The sequence below is a fragment of the Diospyros lotus genome, chromosome 14 (genome assembly GCF_014633365.1).
Source record: "Diospyros lotus cultivar Yz01 chromosome 14, ASM1463336v1, whole genome shotgun sequence".
Classification (NCBI taxonomy): Eukaryota; Viridiplantae; Streptophyta; class Magnoliopsida; order Ericales; family Ebenaceae; genus Diospyros; species Diospyros lotus.
The window spans coordinates 4,252,490-4,274,865 of NC_068351.1; the positions used below are offsets into that span (position 1 = coordinate 4,252,490).

At 37.9% G+C, this 22,376-nt stretch overlaps 1 protein-coding gene across 4 annotated transcripts; it reads right to left on the reverse strand.

The window, feature by feature from the left end:
* Positions 1 to 797: 797 nt before the first annotated feature.
* Positions 798 to 22,376, reverse strand: LOC127790781 (probable 3-deoxy-D-manno-octulosonic acid transferase, mitochondrial). 4 transcript variants are annotated; one of them, XM_052320452.1, is made up of 13 exons: positions 22,126 to 22,376; positions 21,165 to 21,258; positions 16,383 to 16,425; positions 14,845 to 14,967; positions 14,435 to 14,554; positions 14,280 to 14,358; positions 13,881 to 13,997; positions 7,514 to 7,611; positions 5,266 to 5,359; positions 4,166 to 4,285; positions 4,001 to 4,077; positions 3,285 to 3,494; positions 798 to 1,444 (listed from the first exon to the last, which is right to left on the reverse strand). In XM_052320452.1, the coding sequence occupies exons 1-12, from the start codon at positions 22,322 to 22,324 to the stop codon at positions 3,321 to 3,323; spliced, it is 1,338 nt and encodes a 445-aa protein (XP_052176412.1). In that variant the 5' UTR covers positions 22,325 to 22,376; the 3' UTR covers positions 798 to 1,444; positions 3,285 to 3,320. The 4 variants fall into 4 exon arrangements, with proteins under 4 accessions (XP_052176412.1, XP_052176413.1, XP_052176414.1 ...); XM_052320453.1 differs by having other exon boundaries at positions 799 to 1,444; positions 5,266 to 5,356; XM_052320454.1 differs by having other exon boundaries at positions 799 to 1,444; positions 4,001 to 4,071.

Here is a 22,376-nt window from a genome sequence, read left to right on the forward strand (position 1 = left end):
TTTTAAACCAACTAAATTAACCACACAATTCATCCTAATTTAAAAAAATTCAGGCTAAATGAATAAAATTTAAATTCTAGTTTCCTCTAACGCGTGATCACCACGCGATGAGAAGAACGGGGTGTGGAAACCTTGTCTTCTCAGATATTCTTCATCTTCGTCGGCTGCTGCAGGCGGGCAGGCTCTCATTAAAAAATTGCACGTGATGTAATTGTGGGCCATTGTCGCGACCATGGGGAAGGGTAGGTCTCAAATAGACAGCCGTGGCCACGTGATTCCGAGGCTGTTTTCGGCTTACTGTTTTTTTAAGATAGTTTCAAGTCCTCTTATTTGAAAATTGTATAAAATTTTAAAATTCACTAATGTTTAAATTGATAATATTTTTTAATAAATGTATTTTAAACTGTTATTTATATAATTATATATTTAGTTTACAAAAATTAATAAATTATATGAAATAGTTTAATAGAGTCGGATTTTTACCATTACTGGCCATTATATAGTCTCTTGCTACGAAAGGTAAAAATCGAACCCAGGGGATATATGGTAAATTCGCGTTAAATTATATATAAAATCAGCAAGTGGTGTGGCCTGGCAAGAGCTCTAACTAAACAACCTTTAACGAATGCGGGTAAGGCCGCGATGCCAAAAACCCATCAACGTGAATTGTAGCTTTAGGGAACTGAGGGGGCTTCTGTAAAGGGCACTTGGGGAGGCACCAAAAATGCCAGCCAATTTGAGGAAAAGGCAGGCCAGAAATTTTAACAAACATGTGGCAGGCAAGCCTTTCTCCATGCAACTGTCCGTAGTATGACAAAGCTAGTTTTAAATACCTTGTGATAGGAAGATCAGGTGCAGTTAATGAGTCTGCAACTTTCAACAATCTTCCAATGGTAGAATAGAGTAGTAATATGCCTTTGTCACCACAAGAGTAGAGTTCATGGCTTGAGAGGGGGTTACTCCAATCCGACAAGTAAAGGTTCAGCTTTCAACCAATGAAAGAGAACTTGAATAATAACAATAACAACAATAATGGTAATAATAATAAATCTATCAGGGCTTTTACAGGGCGCCCTAGACGTCCGGTCAGTAACATTGTGCATCTCAAAAGGATGACTCGGGCATGGCAGAAACTAGCAAGGTTGGGGAAAATAAACCGCCAGGCGATGTTTCTCCAGGCCTAGTAGCATTGTTGAACAGGAGGGTTTGTTCCAATGGCTGATTGCCTGAACCATCCAGTTTTCCACCCAGCTGATAGACCAATCGTGGGGAAGAGTATGGTTACGGAATTGACAGTCCCCCGGTTATATCTTCCGATGAATTCCCCTTCAAAGCTTCAAGTCATAAACCATTTCCTCGGATGTGGTACAAGGGCGGGTCATTTCTCTCGCCACCTAGAAAGAAAGAAGCTGGCTTCCGGTGTTCTGATGAACTCAATATTACCCTGCACACCAGATTCACCTTCAATTATTATCTATGGTTCTAGTACTTCTCTTTCAGTTGCGGTGTAAATGGAGAAGCATAGAGAGAGGAATTGGTTTTCTTCTCCTCTTGCTAACTTACAAACAGCATATTTATCAGGGTAAAAAAAAAAAAACACTACAAACAGCATAAAAGATCAAGAAGAAGTCAACAACTGTAAAGATTTGTAATGTGTGCGTCTTGAAAGATAGAAAATAATCATATCAATGTAGGATTCGTATTTTTTTCTCCTAAGCGATCTGGGTTAGGAAGTTTATGTGAATAGTTAGTTACACGAAGCTGACGGGCATAAATTGAAACAAATAGGTTTTCTGGTTTGTTTCAGCAGGACACATTTGACTGAGGGTAGAATTGCAGTTCACCTGCTTACCCGAGCAAGTTGAGCTCAATAAGAAGCTCATCACCAATTAGAAAAACCAAGCATGAAAGCTTGTTTCATGCTTGATTACATAGTGTGCTTGCTTGAACGGTGGTCCAGCTTCATTATGTTATATGTAAAAGCAAGGATAGCTGGCAATATCATATGAAGTAATAAACATCTTCTCGACAAAGTTAACACAGAGAAGTTAATTGCTGACTAATTTTTGAGTCGCATAAACCAATGAATTGTTTGAAAATAACTGAGCAAACATTTTATAGAAAAAATAACAGCATAATGACTTGGTAGATTGTTTGCATCAGTTTTGGAGTGCCAGATTTAACATAAACCTAAGGATTAAATACTGTATTTAATGAACTTGGCCAACCTCAACCAAACAAAATGAATCAAGCCCATACTCGATTAACTTCAAGTCCCCAACCCGACTTGAACTTGTCAAATCATAGCATAATGTTTAAACAACCTAGAACTCTTATCTGTCATTGATTTAATGTGCAGATCCACACATTGGATGAGCTCACCAAGGAGAGAATCAATCCATTTTTGGTGGTTGCTCTCCAGATGTAACACAGGCCATGTGATGATTGGAGACAATAAGAAAAGATAATACTTACATGGCTTTCAGTCCAATGAAAGATCCAAATGGGCATTGTTAAAGCAAAACTATAAGATTATATGGACTAGTGATCCTCAGTTCTCACAGGTCAGTTGAAGGAAGAAAATTGGGTATGCTAATTGCAATTGTAATGTAGAGTTACTCAGAATTTTCAAATTAAACAATACCAAGTTATAACATGATTTCAAAGTAATAGGACATAAAAATAAAGAAATCCAAAGGGTACCAAACCGAACCAAAATGTTCAGTTTGACTCAGTTTCTTGGATTTCAAGGGTCAGTTGCAAAGTCCTATAGAAAATGGAGTTTTATTTTATTCTAACACGACTATACCATATTTTTGACATCTAGGCCTCGGGAAAATAAAAGAAACATTTATTTTTTATTAGAAAAAGGAACATTTAGTTACCATGTTGCTTGCTAGAAAATGAGGTAGAGGAAGACCAAAAAACTTGGTGGGGAACTCATAAATACAATATGAATTACAAGTGCCATGTAGAAGATATGGCCATAAATAGAGATGATTGGCAAGCTAAAAAGCCTAGAATTTATGTAGCTGACCTTGCCTAATGGAATTAAGATGATATGTTGTTGCCTGTTAGGTCACTGTGTTTTTCTTCAAATAGCAATGCAAGAGTTCGTTTTTTAAAGAAAGTGATTAAATATGGGGCTCAAAAAGTTGGATTTTTTGGTTTACATAAGAGAGAATACTCCTCTACAAAGGTACTAATTCTGGGAACTGGTCTCAGATAAAGAAACAGTGGATCATAAATTACTTTGACGTTGAAGGATGGAGACAACACTTCACCTTGACTTAATTCTGCAACCACCACAGCTTTCAACTCTAACGCAAGGCTTTCTTGAGAACATGGAAATTTAATATACTCCAAATATTCTCGATAATACCACTTGACAAAACATGAAATGCTTGTCTTGCTGCTGCACGATGTCTTTCCAGAAGTGTTGAGTTACTGAAGAGCTCGAAGAGAGCTTTTTCAAGCTCCAATTTCCCAGAAACCTGCAGGATCAGTGACACTAAGATCTTCTCAAACAGAAGTGGAAGAACAAGGACAAATGAATGACTGGAGAAACAGAAGGAAGCATAAGGAAAGATAAATGAAAGTTTAACAACCAGATAAAAAAAGTACCAGATTCCAAACCTCATGTAAAACATTTTTGTTAACTTTATTCATGGAAAAAGTTTGACAATGAATTTTGCACGGAGAGGATAATATGAATAACATAGTGATGAGAGAAGTATTATCTACCGCCACAACCACCTTGTTTCAGATTTATGAAACCCCACTGTACCAAATCATGACTTCATATTGGAGAAGATCACCATAGTGAACAAAACAATTTCATTATTTACTCCAAAAGAAAAGGAGACACGGATGTATTATCAACTGGAATATTATCTAAGAACATGCAACTATTCTTGAGAAGAGATTCCAAGAAAAGCCTCCAAAAATAAGATTCTCCAAAACACAGTCAGCCAAACAGACAGCTATGCAAATTAGTCACCTGCAGAACTGACAAAGGGTTTAACCGTTGCATTTCCTGTACCATGTGCCTAAAATGTCCAATATGATAACCTGTAACTTTTTGAAGTAAAAATCCAGTAAAATTATGGAAAGATTCAAAACCATATATGAAGAAAATTAGGAGAGATTTTACAGAACTTCAGACCAGTTAAAACAGCACATCCAGCTGCAGATGCTTCTGAAATGTTATGGCCAGCTAAATTAGGCAAGAAAGAACCTCCAATCACAGCTACTGGAGTCAACTTATAAAAATCTCTTAGTTCACCTACAAAAACAAGTTGAGATTTGACAATGACCTAAGCTCAAAATATTTGATTATTCCCCAACCACAAGCACGTTAAATGCAGTTCTCTATACATTCAGACAAAGACAAATTAATTTCACTTTTTATATGATAATAGTCCAAATCAAAAGCCTCGTCTTTAATCAAGCCTCTAATTTTTGACACAGAATATCATGAAAAGAGAGGCAGTCCTGAAAAGATAGAGCATGTTAAACATCTTAAATGTGGCATGGAATTTCAAGCAATTAAGCACCCATATGTGCAAAATATGAGCGTAACTGAGAGAATGTTGTGGTGGATGTGCAACCATCTGGAAAAGCCAAAACGAGCCCAAAAAAAGGAAGAAGAAGATAAAAAAATAAAATAAAATAAAAACTTGACAGGAAACTTTTAAGTATGATGTGGAATATAATGGCCTTATAGAATATATGATCATGAATATAAGATTGGCGAGCTAAAATCCATGTAATCAACTCCACCTACTGGGATTAAGCAGCTTGGTGGTGTCAATCATCTTAAATTGGCTTATTTTGAATTCTATAAGGTGATTGAATATTGTATAATTTTATTTTGTGTTAAAAGTATTTAATTCCTCCTTTCAGACACCACATAAAGCATAAATTTTGGCGATCACACCTTTTTCCATAGTCTTCAAGTAAATGGTTTGCACAAGTACAAAGTCACCCATCACTGAGAAGTTGTCATCTGATAAAGACAGGGTCAAGCAAGAGGGAAAAAAGGATGGTATCGGTTTGCTTAATAAGAAGGAACTGGTCAGTTGATTCTAAGTTATAATATTATAAACATGAGCAGATGGAATTAGAGGTCATGAGTTTCAGTAGAGTTAAAAGGACAAGCTGTGAGGCAAAGAAATTTCCACTTCTCAAGTTGGTCATAGATCAAAACCAGACTGCACAATATAATTTTGAAAAAGAGAGTATGAGAAAAACACGAACACAAACCTAATGTGTCCACAACATATATGCTTGTTTCCGGCATAAGCTTGTCATCATGAGACCTTAGTGCAACACTCACTCCCTTCTTCTGCAATCCCTGCTTTATCAAGGAAAAGAACATGACAATTGCAGACTCTACCATGCAGCCACTGAAATTTATTATAAAAGTTAGACAGTTGATTTGGAAGAGCATGAAACACTCCTAAATTTATCATGCATGCTCCTCAGGCCATTCTTAAACGTTCATGCATAAAATAACCATCTGCACAATCACATTGGGCGTTCACACAAGCATAAGACATGTACTCCTATAAATAGAGTGGAGTACAAATATCTTGTGTCATAGGAAAAAATATATACAGACATTTCATTAAGTTGATTATTTCATACTACCAAAGATTACTCTAGTGAAGACAAGATTAAGCCTCTGTTCTGTTGCATAATTTAGATGGCACATTGCATTAATTCATTGATGCAGTGTTCTCATTGTTCCAAGTATTCATTATTTTTATTTACTCTTTAACTGATTTTTGGTATAACGAGGTTTAAGTTGGTTTCCCCTACGTAACATAAATCTCCTCCAATATCTGAGTTTGGTACAGGCTATAACAAGGAGCACAGTCACTTGAGCAAACAAGTACAAGGCTATCTTTCTTATATGACTCAGAATGCTAAGCAGTTAAGCTTCAGTATTTCTAAAATATGAGTGTAGACCAGATTAGTATGCTATGATGGATGTGTGGCCATATAAAAAATGAAATAAGAAACAAGATTGTACATAATAAGATTGGAGTGGTGCCTATTGAAGATAAGATGTGGAAGCCACAATTAAAATGGTTTAAACATGTGAGAAGAAGACTAATAGACATACCAATAAGGCTAGTGGATGAAATGGAGGAAGTTGGAAAGAAGAGGGGGAGAGGAAGCCAAAGAACATTTGATGGAAAAACATTAAACATGACAAAGAATATGATGGCTAAAGTGGACATGGCCATGGAGAGAGATGGCTAGAGATCTAAATACATATAGCCAACCCCACCAAGTGGGATGCGGCCTGTGATTGTGCTGCTGTTGTTGTTGTTGCAATCTCTAGCCTTCCTTTAGCACATACCATTGTCAAATGTAAGATATCAGGAAAAAGGAAGAAAGAGAGACAGATTAGTATCCTTTTTGAAGAGCTTTCTGTCCCTTACTCCTGTTTAATCTCTTTCAGAGCAATAATAGGTTTACAGAAAATTAAAGTGGTAAAAGGGAAGATGTTCATGAAATTGTTCTTTATGATTTATAAAGGATTGGAAAAAATGGTTTGTAGAGTTTTATGGTAGGGAGATATAACTGTATACCTGTTTCTAGTAAATTAAAATTCCATATATTTTTTTTTTAATTTCTGAGTTTGCAACTAGATTTACCATGAAGAAATGAAGTTCTGCTTTGGATTAAATTAATTTATCGAATACTTCAAACCAGAACAAAAGAATGATCAATTAGTCTGACTGTTTCTTCAACAATGAAAATGAAACCAGAATGCCTTGATAACAAAACGAAACAGGACCAAGAGCAATCCCATTAATTTAGTTCCTGCATTGTTGGCTGCACCCAACAACTTCACATGAACACTAATTCACGTGCATGTTTATTTAATAAAACATAATGTGTGCTCACCAATAAGTTACATATAACAAAAGCAATTAATCTTAAAGAAATTTTTTTTTCATAAAGAAGAAATTACTTCCATCATTCCCTCACTAGAGGGCTGTTTTAGGAAGGGCATCTGACAAAAAGTTTTGCCACATTGTTCTTTTACATGGATTTGTATTGTCAATGCAACTTTTAGAAGTCAATTAACATTATGAATGTTGTGCTACCAACCCTAACTTGGTTAGAACAAGGTGTAGTCATGATGATGATGAATTACTTCTATTGCATTGGCCTTTTCTTCTTTTAATTCCAAAAAAAGGCCAAAATCGCAAATTGCCAAATTCCTAAAGTCTGATAAGGTTTTGCATACAAAGCACAAGCACCTGCTGCCTATAAACTTGAGAACCAAGCTATATATATTACACCTCCATACTGCAAAATACATACTGAGAGCTCAAGCATGAGGAGAAAAATGTAAAAAAAAAATGCAATAAAAGAACCCTTGTATCAAACAGCAAAGAGAGGCACAGGCATATTACCCATGAAGAAATATTATACTGAGCAAAACTTCAGTGTCTTATCTGGAAAAGAAAAATACATAAGAAAAAACGCATACTAGAGCAATCTCTTTTCCATGCTGTGGATGGCGAGGCACCAGAATCATAACTACACCAGGATATACTTCCTTTAGCGCTTCATGAACCCCCAGCATTACTGTGGATTAATTTTAAGGAACATATCAATCAACATGTTTTAAACTAATTATACTCATTAGTCAGAAAGCAAGAGCAAAGAAAATTTTATTTTCTACCTACAGTAAGTAGCGTTATGAGAAAAAAGAAACCATTCTAGAAATATACGATGATAGAAAAGGAAATAAGATAGTAATTAATTGATCTCTGGTGTCAACATTTTGATAGGATACCAGATAGCAAATTCAACAGCAATCAATATCAATGGTTTCAATAATTTGCAGCAAGGAAAATAAGAACAATAGGGCATTCGAGAGGCCCCAACTCTCCAACAATCTTCTACAAAATTCCACCCCTCTCTCTCACTCTCTTTCTCTTATTTATACCTCATCCTACTTAGCATAATTGCCTCTGGCAGCACATGTTGGTTTGTTACAACAAACCAGCTATTTCCCCTACTATCCTCCACCCATTTTACCTCCTAGCCCCTGCCCCTTGTGCCACCTTTGGTAGGTCCAATGGACCGGGGGCCTATCATTATCCCCCCCTCTCACTTTCACCTTGTCCTCAAGGGGGAAATCTGGAAATTGTTGCTGAAGGAGGTTAACTGGTTCCCATGTTGCTTCTAGAGGGGGCAGCCCCTTCCATTGAATTAAAACCTCCCTGCCTTGTAGATTACTTCCCAATCCCGATCGAACCCCCAGAACTACCTCGGGCTCCACCAACCAAATCTGCACTCAGCTGGCTGGGAACTTGCACACTAGCCCCCAACGCCCCTCTTGCCTCGCGTAATTGGGACACGTGGAAGACGGGGTGGATGTTGCAATGGGAGGGTAGTGTTAATTTGTAAGCGACTGGTCCTACCTCCTTTTCCACTTCAAATGGACCATAAAATCTAGGCGCCAATTTCTCGTTGGAGCGACCAGCCAGCGATTTTCTATGATATGGCCGCAATTTCAAATAAACCAAGTCCCCCACTTTGAAGTTTACCTCTCTTCTCTTCCTGTCAGCACTTCTCTTCATTACTGATTGAGCCCTCAGCAATTGAGTCTTCAAGTCATCCAAAATCTTATCCTGTTCAACTAATTGTCGCTCCACCATTGACACCGACGTGGTACCTCTTTCAAACCTCACCAAGGCTGGAGATTCTCTGCCATACACCACCTGAAAAGGGGTCTTCCTTGCAGCTGTATGGTAGGATGTGTTGTACCATAGCTCAGCCCAAGGCAGCCACACGGACCATGATTTCGGTTGAGAGGAAGCAAAACAACGCAAATATGTTTCCAAGGTCCGATTCAATACCTCTATTTGCCCATTAGTTTGTGGGTGATAGGCAGTGCTTCGGTTTAGTTTAGTGGAGGCGGAACAATTCCTCCCAAAATCGGCTTATGAAAATTTTGTCCCTATCCGATACAATGGACCTTGGGAGGCCATGTAACCTTACTATCTCCTTAACAAAATTTCCAACCACTTCCCCTGCAGTAAATGGATGTTTCAGCCCGATAAAGTGCCCATATTTACTTAGTCGGTCTACTACAACCAATATTGAATCCATTTTGCCCGACCTAGGTAACCCCTCAATAAAATCCATAGCTATATCTTCCCAAACTCGGTTAGGGATGGGAAGAGGCTGCAGTAATCCCCTAGATGTTAAAGCTGAAATTTGTTCTGTTGGCAAACAGCACAATTACTCACATAGTTGTGAATGTCCTTCTTCATCCCTTGCCAATAAACACTAGCCGCCACTCGCTTGTAAGTCTTCAAGAACCCTGAATGCGCCCTGAGACTGCCATCATGTCCCTCATGTAAAATCAATGGAATGAGAGATGACCCTTTCGGTATGTACAACCTCCCTTTGTATAGCAATGGGCTGCCCACCCACTGAAAATTGGGTTGGGAAGCAGGATCAGTGTGTAGATCCTTGATAATTTGCTGCACCTTGACATCTGTTCCTACTTCACGGGCCAATTGATCCAGTTGGATTACTTTTGGTACTGTCAAAGCCATGAAGGCTGCTGTATGGTTGATGCATGATGACCCGTCAGCGGCCTTATTCTCCAATCCCGGCCTATAATGAATCTCAAATTGAAATCCCATTAGTTTCACCATCCATCTCTGATATTCGGGGCTTACCAACCGCTGTTCCATCAAGTATTTGAGGCTCTTTTGGTCAGTCCAAACCTCAAATTTCCTCCCTAAAAGATAATGTCTCCATTTTTGCATCGCAAAGACTATGGCCATCAATTCCCGCTCATAAACTGATTTCGTTCTCCCTAACTGATTGAAAGCTTGACTGAAATAGGCAATGGGTTGGTGATTCTGCATTAAAACAACCCCCATGCCCTCCCCCGAAGCATCTGCCTCTACCACAAAAGGTTTATCAAAATCCGGCAAAGCAAGCACGGGCAGGGAAACCATCTTCGCCTTAAGCTGTTGGAAAGCTTGCTCGGCTGCCACATCCCAATAGAAATTATTCTTCCTCAACCGTTCAGTTAAGGGCCTTGCCATCTTGCCATAGTCTTTCACGAAGCGTTGATAATACCCCATGAGCCCCAAGAATCCTCTCAATTCCTTCATTGTTGTAGGAGTAGGCCAATCTACCATCGCTTGCACCTTAGTGTGATCAGCTGATACACCTTATTGAGAAATGATGTGGCCTAAGTATTCAACCTCCAGCTGCCCGAACAAGCACTTTTTCCTGTTAGCAAGTAGCTGATTTTCTGCCAACACTTTTAAAACACAACGTAAGTGCTTTGTGTGTTGCTCTAAACTCTTACTATACACCAATATATCATAAAAAAAAACCAATACAAAGCGCCTTAAATACTCCCTGAAGATATCATTCATTAGTGATTGAAAGGTTGCGGGTGCGTTTGTCAATCCGAACGGCATAACTAGAACTCGTAGTGGCCCTCATGTGTCCGGAAAGCCGTTTTGGGAACATCTTCAGCCTTGACCCTAATCTGATGGTAGCCAGATTTTAGATCCAGCTTGGAGAAAACCACAACCCCGTGCAGCTCGTCCAACAACTCCTCAATCACCGGTATAGGGAATTTGTCGGGGATGGTGACCTTGTTCAAAGCCCTGTAGTCGACACAAAACCGCCACCCTCCATCTTTCTTCTTAACCAACAACACCGGGCTAGAAAATGGATTGCAACTTGGCTGCACAATCCCAGCTCCCAACATCTCGCCCACCAGTTTTTCAATCTCATTTTTTTGCATGTAAGGATAACGGTAAGGTCTCACATGTACGGGTGCTGTTCCTGGAATCAAGTTAATAGCATGGTCTCTTTTTCTGCATGGTGGCAGCCCCTCCGGATTAGAAAATACCCCTTCAAACTCTTCCAGCACTCCTTGCAACAACCTTGGGATTACCCTCTGGTTTTCTTCAAATTTTGCTGTAATGGCTCCCAACTCCAGCAACATCCCCTCCCCACTTCCCTTAAGAGCTTTCAGCATGGCCTTCAAGGACACCATGGTTTTACTTAAGCTTGGGTCGCCTTGCAGTGTTATTGCCATACCCCCCACTCGAAACTTCATTGTTAAAGTTTTCCAATCCACATTCATTTTCCCAACTGCGGCTAACCACTTCATTCCTAAGATAACATCCGAGTTACCTAGCTCTAAAGGCAAAAAATCCTCCACGATTTGTAGGTTTTGTAGGTGCAATTTCACCCCCTTGCAAATGCCAGCCCCTTGCACTGCCATTCCCGTCCCCATAATCACCCCATACCCAGCCGTTTCTGTTCTTGGCAACCCCAACCGCTGCACTAACTCAACTGCTATAAAATTATGTGTCGCCCCTCCATCAATGAGTACTACCACTAGCTGCCCTTCAATATCCCCTTGTAGCTTCATGGTTTGTGGTGTTGTCAATCCAACAACTGAATTCATTGAGAGTTCAATGACCTCGCTGCCTTGCCCAGCTTCTTCTTCCCTCCCTTCCCCTGTTTCAGCCCTGACTACTTCCTCTTCCATCTCTTCATCATAAATCATCATAACTTGTAGCTCCCAGTTCTTACACCGGTCGCTAATAGAGTATTTCTCATCACATCGGAAACATAGACCTTTCTCTCTTTTAGATTTCCACTCAGCCTCGCTGAGTCGTTTAAAAGGAACATTGCTGCCACTCCGAGCCATTGGCAGCTTGTTGCTCGCCTGGCTAACAACTCTCGAATGAGGAGTCGGGCTTCTTGATTGTATGAGAGGGGGTCGAAAAACGTTGGTTGTAGAATGGGTAGAGAAGCTACTCCTTACTGGCCCAAACGTCCTATTGCAGCTGAGCATGGCTATATTCTTATCCTCGATACATCGAGCCGTCGACATGATCCGATCCAACCCCCTCAATTGCAGTACCCTGATCTCAGCCCGTATTTCCGGCTTAAGGCCATTAATGAAATGGCCTTCCAGGAACGCCTCAGAGACTTCGACACTGGCATGGCCAAAGTCTCGAACATCAGCCTGTAATCCTTGATAGTCCCTTCTTGTCGGAGAGCCAAGAACCTCTCCTCTAGTGACCCCTCTTGGGTTGGGCGGAATCGGTTGAGAATACCTTGCTTGAGCCCCTCCCAGCTGCAGATTCCCCTGCGCCTAGACTCCCACTGGAACCACGCGAGGGCCCCTGCCTCGAAGCACAACACAACGGACTCGATCTTCTCATCATCGGACATCTGGTTGATCGTGAAGTACCTCTCCGCCAGGAAGATCCAGTCATCCGGATTGTCTCCCTCAAAGGTCGACATCTCCAGCCGACGACCTCTCCTGTCTTGCCTCCATCCGGCACTCGTGCCCCCCTCCATTCTTCGATTCATGCCGACTCCAGGGGTCACTTCAGAATCTTGGGTAAACTCCGTTGGCCATTTGCTCCCATGGGTCTTCGCTTTCCTCTCCCGTTCCTGTTCATCCCATCTTGTTCGCATGATGGCGAATTGTTCAAGCATTTCCGCGACGTTCCAGTCTATGGCTTGAATCTCTCCCCTCATCGTATCGACCTTCTCCTCCAGGTCCCCCACTCTCTCGCTCAAGTTTACCATGGTGATCGGCAACTGCTCTGATACCAAATTGATAGGATACCAGATAGCAAATTCAACAGCAATCAATATCAATGGTTTCCAATAATTTGCAGCAAGGAAAATAAGAACAATAGGACATTCGAGAGGCCCCAACTCTCCAACAATCTTCTACAAAATTCCACCCCTCTCTCTCACTCTCTTTCTCTTATTTATACCTCATCCTACTTAGCATAACTGCCTCTGGCAGCACATGCTGGTTTGTTACAACAAATCAGCTATTTCCCCTACTATCCTCCACCCATTTTACCTCCTAGCCCCTGCCCCTTGTGCCGCCTTTGGTAGGTCCAATGGACCGGGGGCCTATCACATTTACACCACAAACCCATCCATAACACAAAAAGTAGTTCAGTGAAGAAATCATTAATAACTATGAACTTTCCTCATCAAGGACAATCCACAATGACAATAATATTTCACAGATACAATTCGTGGTTTCCTTCGATATGTATCTTAATAAGACCAAAGTCGAGTATATTGTCAGGAACATAAACTATGCCACTGGGGTGTTCCATAAGGGACTGTAATATTCAGTAAACCCTAAACCATAAAACGTAACTCTAAACTTAGGCTTCACACTAACATTATGTCTCACATAGTGTGAGGTAACTAATGCGATGCAACAGAGGAGCAGACCTGACAATAGCAGGGTGTAGTCAACACAGAGGGGAGAAAGAGAGAGAGAGAGACCTAGTTAACTATGAACTGGGGAGGTTCTGTGGCCTAAAATGGAAACTTTGTGAAGAATGAGTTGTTTACTTCAGACTTTAGAGTAACTAAATTAGAGTTGAGAATTCTAAAGGATATTAACGTCTTTATATTGGGATAAAACCCCTACACTCAAAAATAAGTAGCACAAGGGATACATTGTATAGCACATGAGTTTGCAACTACACATGTTCAAGTCCAGTTGAGATTTTCCAATTTAAGCCAGCCTGAGTTCAGGAGACTTTAATGGCTCACAGACCAAAAAATAGAATCACAAAATGGAACTCATAAGTAAAGATTTGTCACTTGATATTTCCTTTTTGTTCTCTTTACCTTTCCTAAGTTTTGCCTAAAAGTGACCAAGTCAACTAACCTTGAGTTCACTTGGAACCCATAAATCAAGTTCAAGATAGCAGCAACTCTCAAGCTCAATAAGATTGAAACTTTTTTCCTGCTTTTTGGTGGATAATAAGCAGACTTGAAACATTTGCAGAATACTATTGGAAACTAACCTTCTTCTTCACCCTTATGTATGGAAGAAGCCATCCAAACCTGTCTAGGCGCAAGCTGTACCCGCAGATCTTCAATGCATTTCCTGTCTCTGCCAGACATATCAAATTCGTCCATAGCTGAAATAGAAAAAACAATAACCTAAAATAAGTTTAACCAAATTTAGCAGTACAGCAGTAAAGTATTATCATTCATGGGATATTAAACAGAAACAAGATCCTTTACCCTACCAAATAAGTTCTGAAAGGTTTACTGGAGATATAAAGTAACATTATCCTTGCCAGATAATGGTAACAGTCAGTGCTGATTTAAGAAAAAATACAAGAAACAAGTTTATAAAATGGACCACCTGAAAGAGTCAACATATATAAAGAGTCTCATGGTTGAATTGATAGGCATACCGTACTTCAGGTCACCAGAAAAATTAATTGTAAATAGGGGAGCTTGCAGCAGCTGAAAACGAATAGCCTGCAAAGTGTTCTGGGACAATATGGGGAAAAATATCAGCAATACCATAGCAGAAAATCAACTACTCTAGAGAAAAGTAGGAACTTACCAATGGTGCAATCAAGGAAAATTTTGACAGCAATAATGAAGTTAATGGACTAACTAGAGGTCCAGACCAGTTGTTAAAGGATTTCTCAGACATCCGAGCATTTAACAATGCCAATATAATCTGCATACAGTTGGTAACAGCTAAAATATAAGGAATTATTAACACAACACAGACCAGAAAACACATCTGTGACAAGCCAATGGAAAACTTGGAAAATTCATCCACACAAAAGAAGGATGAAGACATCAGCAGCTTCCAAAAGGCATGGGTAGATATAAGAAGTCAGTTGCCCAAATTCATTTAAATATTATCTTGTCAAAGAAAACTTGTTTGGATAAAGGAGTTCATTTTTTATTTTTCAAAAGCATGCACAAGCTAAGGACTAAATTACATAAAAAGGAATAACTTACACCCTTTGTGGAGGCACCCATAATCAGATTTGGCCAAAGTTCACTCTCCATTAGTACTATTGCATTTGGTTTCCAATGGCCAAGAAAATCATCCATGGCAGCAGGAAGATCGAGTGGGGCAAACTGGTTTCATCCATGAGGTTTAAATACATACATAAGAAAATTTGTGATCTCCTTATGAAGTAGAATGTACAAGTTTGATAAGAAAGTTCAAGAGTAAGTACAAATATACATGTCATCATAAAATGCTTCTACCTGAGTCTTTTGAAGTGCATAAATATATTTTAGTTTGGCATATTAGGAAGAAGTTCAAATTTGAGAAGCAGCAAGGCAAACAAATAGCAGAATAAGCTTAATGTCTGTTCTCTTTCTGTATATGGTCATACAAAAGAACATTTACAGGAAGACTAATGAAAAGCAAGATAAGCTTCATATCCTTCCAAAACCATATTTGCTTTCTATTTTTCTTGACATCACATATTGCTATGCCATCACAGGCACTTTCTCTAGATTCTTCTCTTTCTTCAAGTTAGGAATTTCAAGAGAGAGAAACAATAACATAAACATGGACAAAGAAAATGACTTAGAACAAGGACAAAATGTAAGCTCCTAGTGCAATTCCATCAGAAAAATTACATGATAAACCCATTCTTGCATTAAAAGAAGTTCTGACTTTGAGGACCGTGTATAAAAAATGGAACACAAATATTCCCCCTGCTGTTTCATCAGTAAAATTCTATAATAATCCCATATACATTTGTTAGATCACCAATAAGGGTAAATTACACCGTTAAGTCCCTGAACTTTGTACTTCATAATAAATTGGTCGTGGTACTTAACTTTTTGTCACCACAGACATTTAGCTTAATGTATACCACATCAGTTTCAGTTAACAGAATTTAACAGAAAATAAAAAGAGGGACTGAATTCTAACGGAAATCAAAGATTAGTAGTTGTGATGACAAAAATTGTACAGTGACCAGTTTGTTATGGAGTGCAAAGTTCAAGAACTAGTGCTGTAATTTACCCTAACATACTATCGAAAGCTTAAATTGCCAGGAAATGGGTCCAATATTGTATATCAAGTTGCACTCTCTCTCACATGCAACCCAAATTTGCAAAAGGACTAAAGAGGCAGAGAGAAGCAAAAAAAAATTAGTAGGAGAAATTTCACAATGACAACAAAATGAGAAAAAAATGCATATCAGAACACCTGAACCCAGAATCTCCCAGGAAATATCAATATCATTTTACATAACCAATTATCCCAAAACTTTAAGTTGTTAAGAAATAGGTACAAAAATGTCTATCAACCTACCTAAAAACACTAAAAGGAGTTTCTTAGTTTTTAGTAGGCAATAATGGCAGTCGAAATAGTCAATCACAGAAAGGAAAATTAATTGCAATTCAGGAAATTATCAACTAGCAAAAGATTTGATATGATCACAAATTTTAAATATCAACATTGAGTATAATTAATTGTACTAGAATCATTAATGAATATAAAGTATTAGGGGCAGAACATATGGAATGAGCACCTGATATATCACACCACTTGGAAGCCAATTCTTTATTACTTCACTGAACAGGGGGACAAGACAAAAAGAGAAAGAAATTAGGAAACAAACCTTCAAATTTTTAAAAATTTATTCACTTCTATTTCCATACTAAACTGAAAAGGAATCTAAAATCAGATCTATTTCAAAGTTATCCATTGTTGTCTTTATAACTAAAGATTTTTCTCAAAAGAAACTACCAAGAATGGCGACAATGATGTAAAAAGAGCATACAAACAAATATCTATGTTCTTAGCCAAAAAGATCTAAGTTTCTGCAAATAAAATTAAACCAATGAGAAAGTACACATAGGATCACATGCAAAGGGATATATCCTATCTATCACAAAAATAAGGAAAATAGAATGTTCTTTCCAGACAAATATCAAACTTTAAACTTCAACTAAAGCTCTTGTACTTGTTTCATGCCAAGTACTACACCATTAACACAAATGGGTTGGTGGCTGATGCTTGCCTTTAACACCTTCTTGGGCACTACTGATCCTACACGTGCAATATGTCAAACACTGAGGTTATCATCATTACACACCCAACTAATAAAAAGGAAAACTCTCAAATCTCTCAAACATTAGAGTGGTGAAGAAGAAAATGGTATGAGTTGAATCCCAACTTCCATTCTCTTACACATGAAGGACCAATCCACAAAACAAGCTCGCATTTCCTCAAATTATAACAAGTGAGAATGGATCTAAGAGAGAGAATCTCAATAGAAAAGGTCACATAGAGCATTGTTCAATGATCATTTGACCTGAACAAGGGAGGAACTTCCCCCCACCCCAAAGGCAGAATGGGTGCCATACCGACTTATCCTCCCAACTTATTATACACAATTTGGAGGATCATCACACCCTAAAATGCGAGGGACCAATGGTGCTAGCCCCTAGCAAAATAAACACAAAAACAAATTTAACCCTAGCTGATTGAAAAGAAAAAAAGGTCCAAAACAAGTCAGACTAGGGCCTAAAACTACCAACTCTCCGACCAAAACCTCACTCTAGAACCATCATCAACATGGAATGTGGAAAACATGGAGACCTCACCCCAAATCCTTACAATCCCCTTCCACAACCCTAACACAATGAGGAGCACCAACACTGCTTGAAGACCATCTCATAAACTATCATATTTGCAAAATATAAATCCCCTTCTACAAACTATAACTCTTAAACCAATCTCCAAAGCAGATCCACAAGTCCAATCTTTTTTAATCCCCAACCTTCCAACCAACTAGATAAAAAAACTCACCCCAAACACTTTCCACAAAAAAAATACTCATTGAAGTTCCTCAACTTCACTATGAAATAAGAATAGTAAAATGGGATATAGCACAGGTAGGAGTGGTAGATAAAAACAACTCAAACGTAAGTCTACCCTCTTCAACACATTGAAACTTTGGAAAAGAATAACTTGAAAGGTGCAAATAAAGAAAAATAACATGACTCATGAAATATACTAATCCCTCTGTACTTTTGGGGGAGGGGGAAGAGAGAGAAAATATCAAATGTATGCCTTCAGATATTTTAATTTTTGCAACTCTACCACCTTACTTCAAATTTGTTTACAACTAGATTCTAGCACTCGTGAATTTTTATGTCATTTTTTTTGTCGAATCTCATGTCTTGCATCCATATCTGTATGGATGCTTCTTAGCTACAGGATTTGGGAAGGAGGGTGTAAGGGCAAGAGTAGATGAAAAGGAAAGATGGAGGGACCCAAGTAAAACCTTTTGCACATCATGTATGTAAAACTGTTTTCCTCATTTCACAACCTACGCATATAAAAAAACCAAAGAAATTAAAGCATGGAGTAACTAGTAGTCATAAGTCATGTAAAATCTCAATTCTTTCGAACAGTTTACATAAACTAATGCAAACACCTGAAGCTTACTAGTGACCCAACACAGGCAATTTCCCATGTCAGTGATCTTTACAGAGAGTAACAAAATTTGTGGTGATAGATCAGCCTATTCTGAAGAACAGTGGTTCACTACCAATAAGGAACCAGAGAAAACTTATCAAAAAGAACTATTCAGGTTATGCAAAATGCATAGATACCACTGAAGAAAAGTCCAATAAAAGATTAGATCAAAACAAGCAGGCCATCACATTTCCAGAAGTAACCTGATACAAATACTTATTGCTAGAGGAGCAAATGTTGCTTTGAATCATTTACAATTCCCATAATCACCTTACATTTGTGAAAGATCCTACATGAGAACCATGACTAGTCCACCCTGACAAGCACAAATTACTAGTCACTAGTGGATCAGTGCCAATATGAACCCAATTACCGAAGCAGTGAAAGATGAGACTAATTGTCGATAGAAAGTGCTTAAAAATTTAAAATCTGTCTGAATGTCTAGTTGTACCCAAATCTGTCTCATCTTAATAAAGTCCGGCTAAAAATAGTAGGCACTCTTTTACTAGGAATTGACAATTATAGAAGAATCCCACAAATGTTTAAAAAGAGCTACAAGTTTGAGTCATCTACATATCACAGTGATATCTTGCATGAAATCTGACAAGGTAACCAAAGCAATTACAGCTGATGACCATTATATAGCTACCATAATGATAATACTACATTCAGAAGGTTATTAACTCAATAATCCACATAAGAAAACAATAACAGGCTACAGCCATGGTTTAGTTTTTAATCATTATCAATCTAATCCTCATAAGATGTGATCAAGGTAGGGAAGTAGATGAGAAACTTCAGCAAAGACATGCAGCGCAATGGTTCAAAATAAAAGCTTAGAAAAAGTGGTAAAATGGATAATAAATAAATAAATTTATCTGCAGAATTGTGTGACTTCCTATTCAAGGAAACTAATATCTTTAAAAGAAATAAGACCTCTACTCCAGAAAGGTCTAAAATGAAGTTAACCAAATTGCACCTGGCTAAACCAGAGACACAGCACCAGTAGATGGGTTGAGTTACCAACTTTGATTCAACCTATCAAAGATTTCCCGTGACATAATGCCTATGCATTGCCGGGGAAGCCCATTAACAATGTTAGATAGAGTTATAGAGAAATTTTCATTTCAGAACTCAGTTTCCCAAACGTGGTATGCTTTTGTATCACAACTATTAATTCTTGCAAGCCAAAGAAATCCCAAGTCTTCTCTTTTTCATTTATTTTTTCTTAAAGGTTTTAACATGAACAAAATCAAATACAATGCTGGAAAACAAAACTGCTAGAATCTAATGAACCAAAGGAGGCCATAACGACTTAGAAGTATGTGTCTGCATTATTAATTAAAAAAAAAAAAAAACTATATCTTATTCAAAGCCTAATTGTTACAGCAATATTGCCTAAGAAGTACCTTAAAGTTCCAATATGGTATATGTAAGTATATCCTACTATAACAATCTGGTGTACCATATTCCTGTTCCTGTCCATGTACATATCAAGTAAAATGGACCTACAAGCTCATTATGTGCTACAAGTAACGATCTAATTCAGGTCAGTTCAGTCAGCAAAAACTAGCAGCATAATGAGCTAATCTAAAAAGACTTTTGCAGGGTCTTCGGTGCCTGCCAACTTTGAGAAACAAAAACAAACTGATATCATCCAAAAGAAAGAAAAGTAACGTGCAATGAGAAATTATGCAATGGAGTATCTCCAATTTGGTGGTGGAAGGTAATGGAGTATGACTTTAAAATGTGACTAGATGGTATCCAATGATTTAAATTAGTGCAAAGAGAAATTATTGTTTGATGCCCACAATCTATCAATTGCCAACTCTATTATTCTTATTTTGTTTCTTTTCTTGATATTAATTTTGGAGATGTTGACTGCAAATTTGTAACAAATGAACCTATCAATATCAACACTCAGATGAGCAACCTAATCTGCCAACAGAGGCAGGACCACCTCATTTTGCTAACTCTCACTCTAACAATGAGATTTTTTTATTCATACAAAAATAAACCAAAAGGGTAAGAAAAAACTTCTGCATCCCAAGTTATTAATGCTGTTTTCTGTTGTTTCCTCTAAAACTTGATTTGCCTTGACTGCACCTGCCAGAATGTTTAATTTGCAACAAATGTGCCTTTCAGTAACAATTCAAATTTGCCCCCTCTTAACTTGTCTCCCAAAGCAGGACCACTTCTTCGATGGTGATATTTTTTTAATATATCAATAAAAATATGTGACCATGAAATTTCGGACCACTTCGTTGATAGTGAAATTGTTTCAAGATGTCAATACATGATATATGTGACTGGATTTTATATAACATTTATAATCATAAAAGTTTAATCAAAGGGCGACATATCATTTAACATCTAACTAAATGAACATAATCCCAAATATTAAAATTAAGAATAACAGAACAAAACAAAATGGAAGAAGACCCACATAATTAGTGCTCTTCCCAATAATTCTTTTATTCATTACTCTTGATTTTATTCGCTTGTATTGTTCAAGACCTGGATTTCATTCCTCGTAGGAGTTTGGCCATATTGACTACAATTGAAATTTAAATCAATCCAAAAAATGGGCCTCTAAAAGTCCAGGACCACTGCTTTATATTAGATTAACTCAAATTGCTAAAGGAGAAGGCTTTTAACTTATACAGAATAGAACCTTAAATTTTATATAATACTAAGAATGATATTCTATTATAAAGTTTAATCAGAGTCATTGTGTCACAATATCATTTCCTTTACAATAGATTACTCACCATAATCTCAACAGACATACAGAAAATGCATGAAAACAAATCTGATTTTAACTCACAATGCAGACAAAGTTGCTGTCGTCATCAAGATGTTTATATCTGGTCTGTGCTCAACAAAGCACTTTATGACTGGAATAGCAGCCCTTCCTTCACCTGATCAAGAATTCCAACAAGGAATGACCCCAAAAAAATTAAAATTAAAATTAGAAAAGAAAAGATAGACAATACAATTCTTACAGAGGAAAAAGTGAAGCATAAACTAAGGAAATAAACACAAAGAAAGATGTATATGCGTGTGAGAGTATACACATATATGTATAAAATTTGTCCTACTCTGAATTATTTCTCTACCCTAAGTAGGGTATGTGTGGCACTATCTATAATCTTATATTTTCAATATGCCACCTCCTTAGGGTAGTAGAATATTAACCCATACTATGTACTTATAGATTATCAATTAAATTCCTTATCTGTAAGGGTTCTATAGCAATTAAATAGCATTTATTTATCAATTATTTTAATCATATATCTCACTAATGCCAACCTTTTTTACTTAAAATTTTAAATTCAAATTGGCATCAATATCATATCCTTCATATAAAAGACATGCAACAATTCACACAGTCCACCCACATCGTATCTTTTTTCTTTATTCTTTTAGCTTATTTTCTGAAACGTTTTCCTCTTACACATTCATTATTAATCTATCTATTTGTCTACTAACTTATACATATAACAACTAATTCAAGTAAACAAAGTGTAGCTGAAATTGATACCTAAATAAATAACTGAGTTAAATCAACACCGCACATTGTAATGGTGAACCAGGTCAACTGAAAATGGAGAAAGTAAATATAGCAGAACAAAAACAGAGAAGACAAAAATAAACATTGCCCCATCAATCTTGAGAGCAACAATGTAGGACAATTTGGAATTGAAGACCGAGATATTGAAATATGCTACGAATATCTACATGCTTAAATATACGCAATTGTATATACGCAGAGAGAGAAATTAAACCTAAGGAGACGGCGTGGAACCAGAGGAGGGGTCCCGGAGGGCGGGGCAGAGAGGGGCGGCCGACTCGCTCCGGCCACCTGAGCTGATGCTCTAGGCCTCGGAGTTTGCGCCACCGCAAGTGGAGGCGAATCAACGGTGATAGACCGTACGTTAAAGCTCTGTACACCATGTACAGTAGATTCCCTCGCTCTCTCGCCATTTTCTCTCTTCCAACTGTATTGGCAGTGAGACAGAGGGGGAGGGTTCGGTAA

What these genes read in the sequence shown, in the direction of transcription:
- LOC127790781 (XM_052320452.1), bottom strand. Translation starts at nt 22,324, where the DNA reads ATGGCGAGAGAGCGAGGGAATCTACTGTACATGGTGTACAGAGCTTTA. An exon ending in TTTCCTTGATTGCACCATTG is followed by an intron (nt 14,359 to 14,434) that starts GTAAGTTCCTAC and finishes ATATTGTCCCAG; the next exon opens with AACACTTTGCAGGCTATTCG. An exon ending in TTCTGGTGACCTGAAGTACG is followed by an intron (nt 13,998 to 14,279) that starts GTATGCCTATCA and finishes TTTCTATTTCAG; the next exon opens with CTATGGACGAATTTGATATG.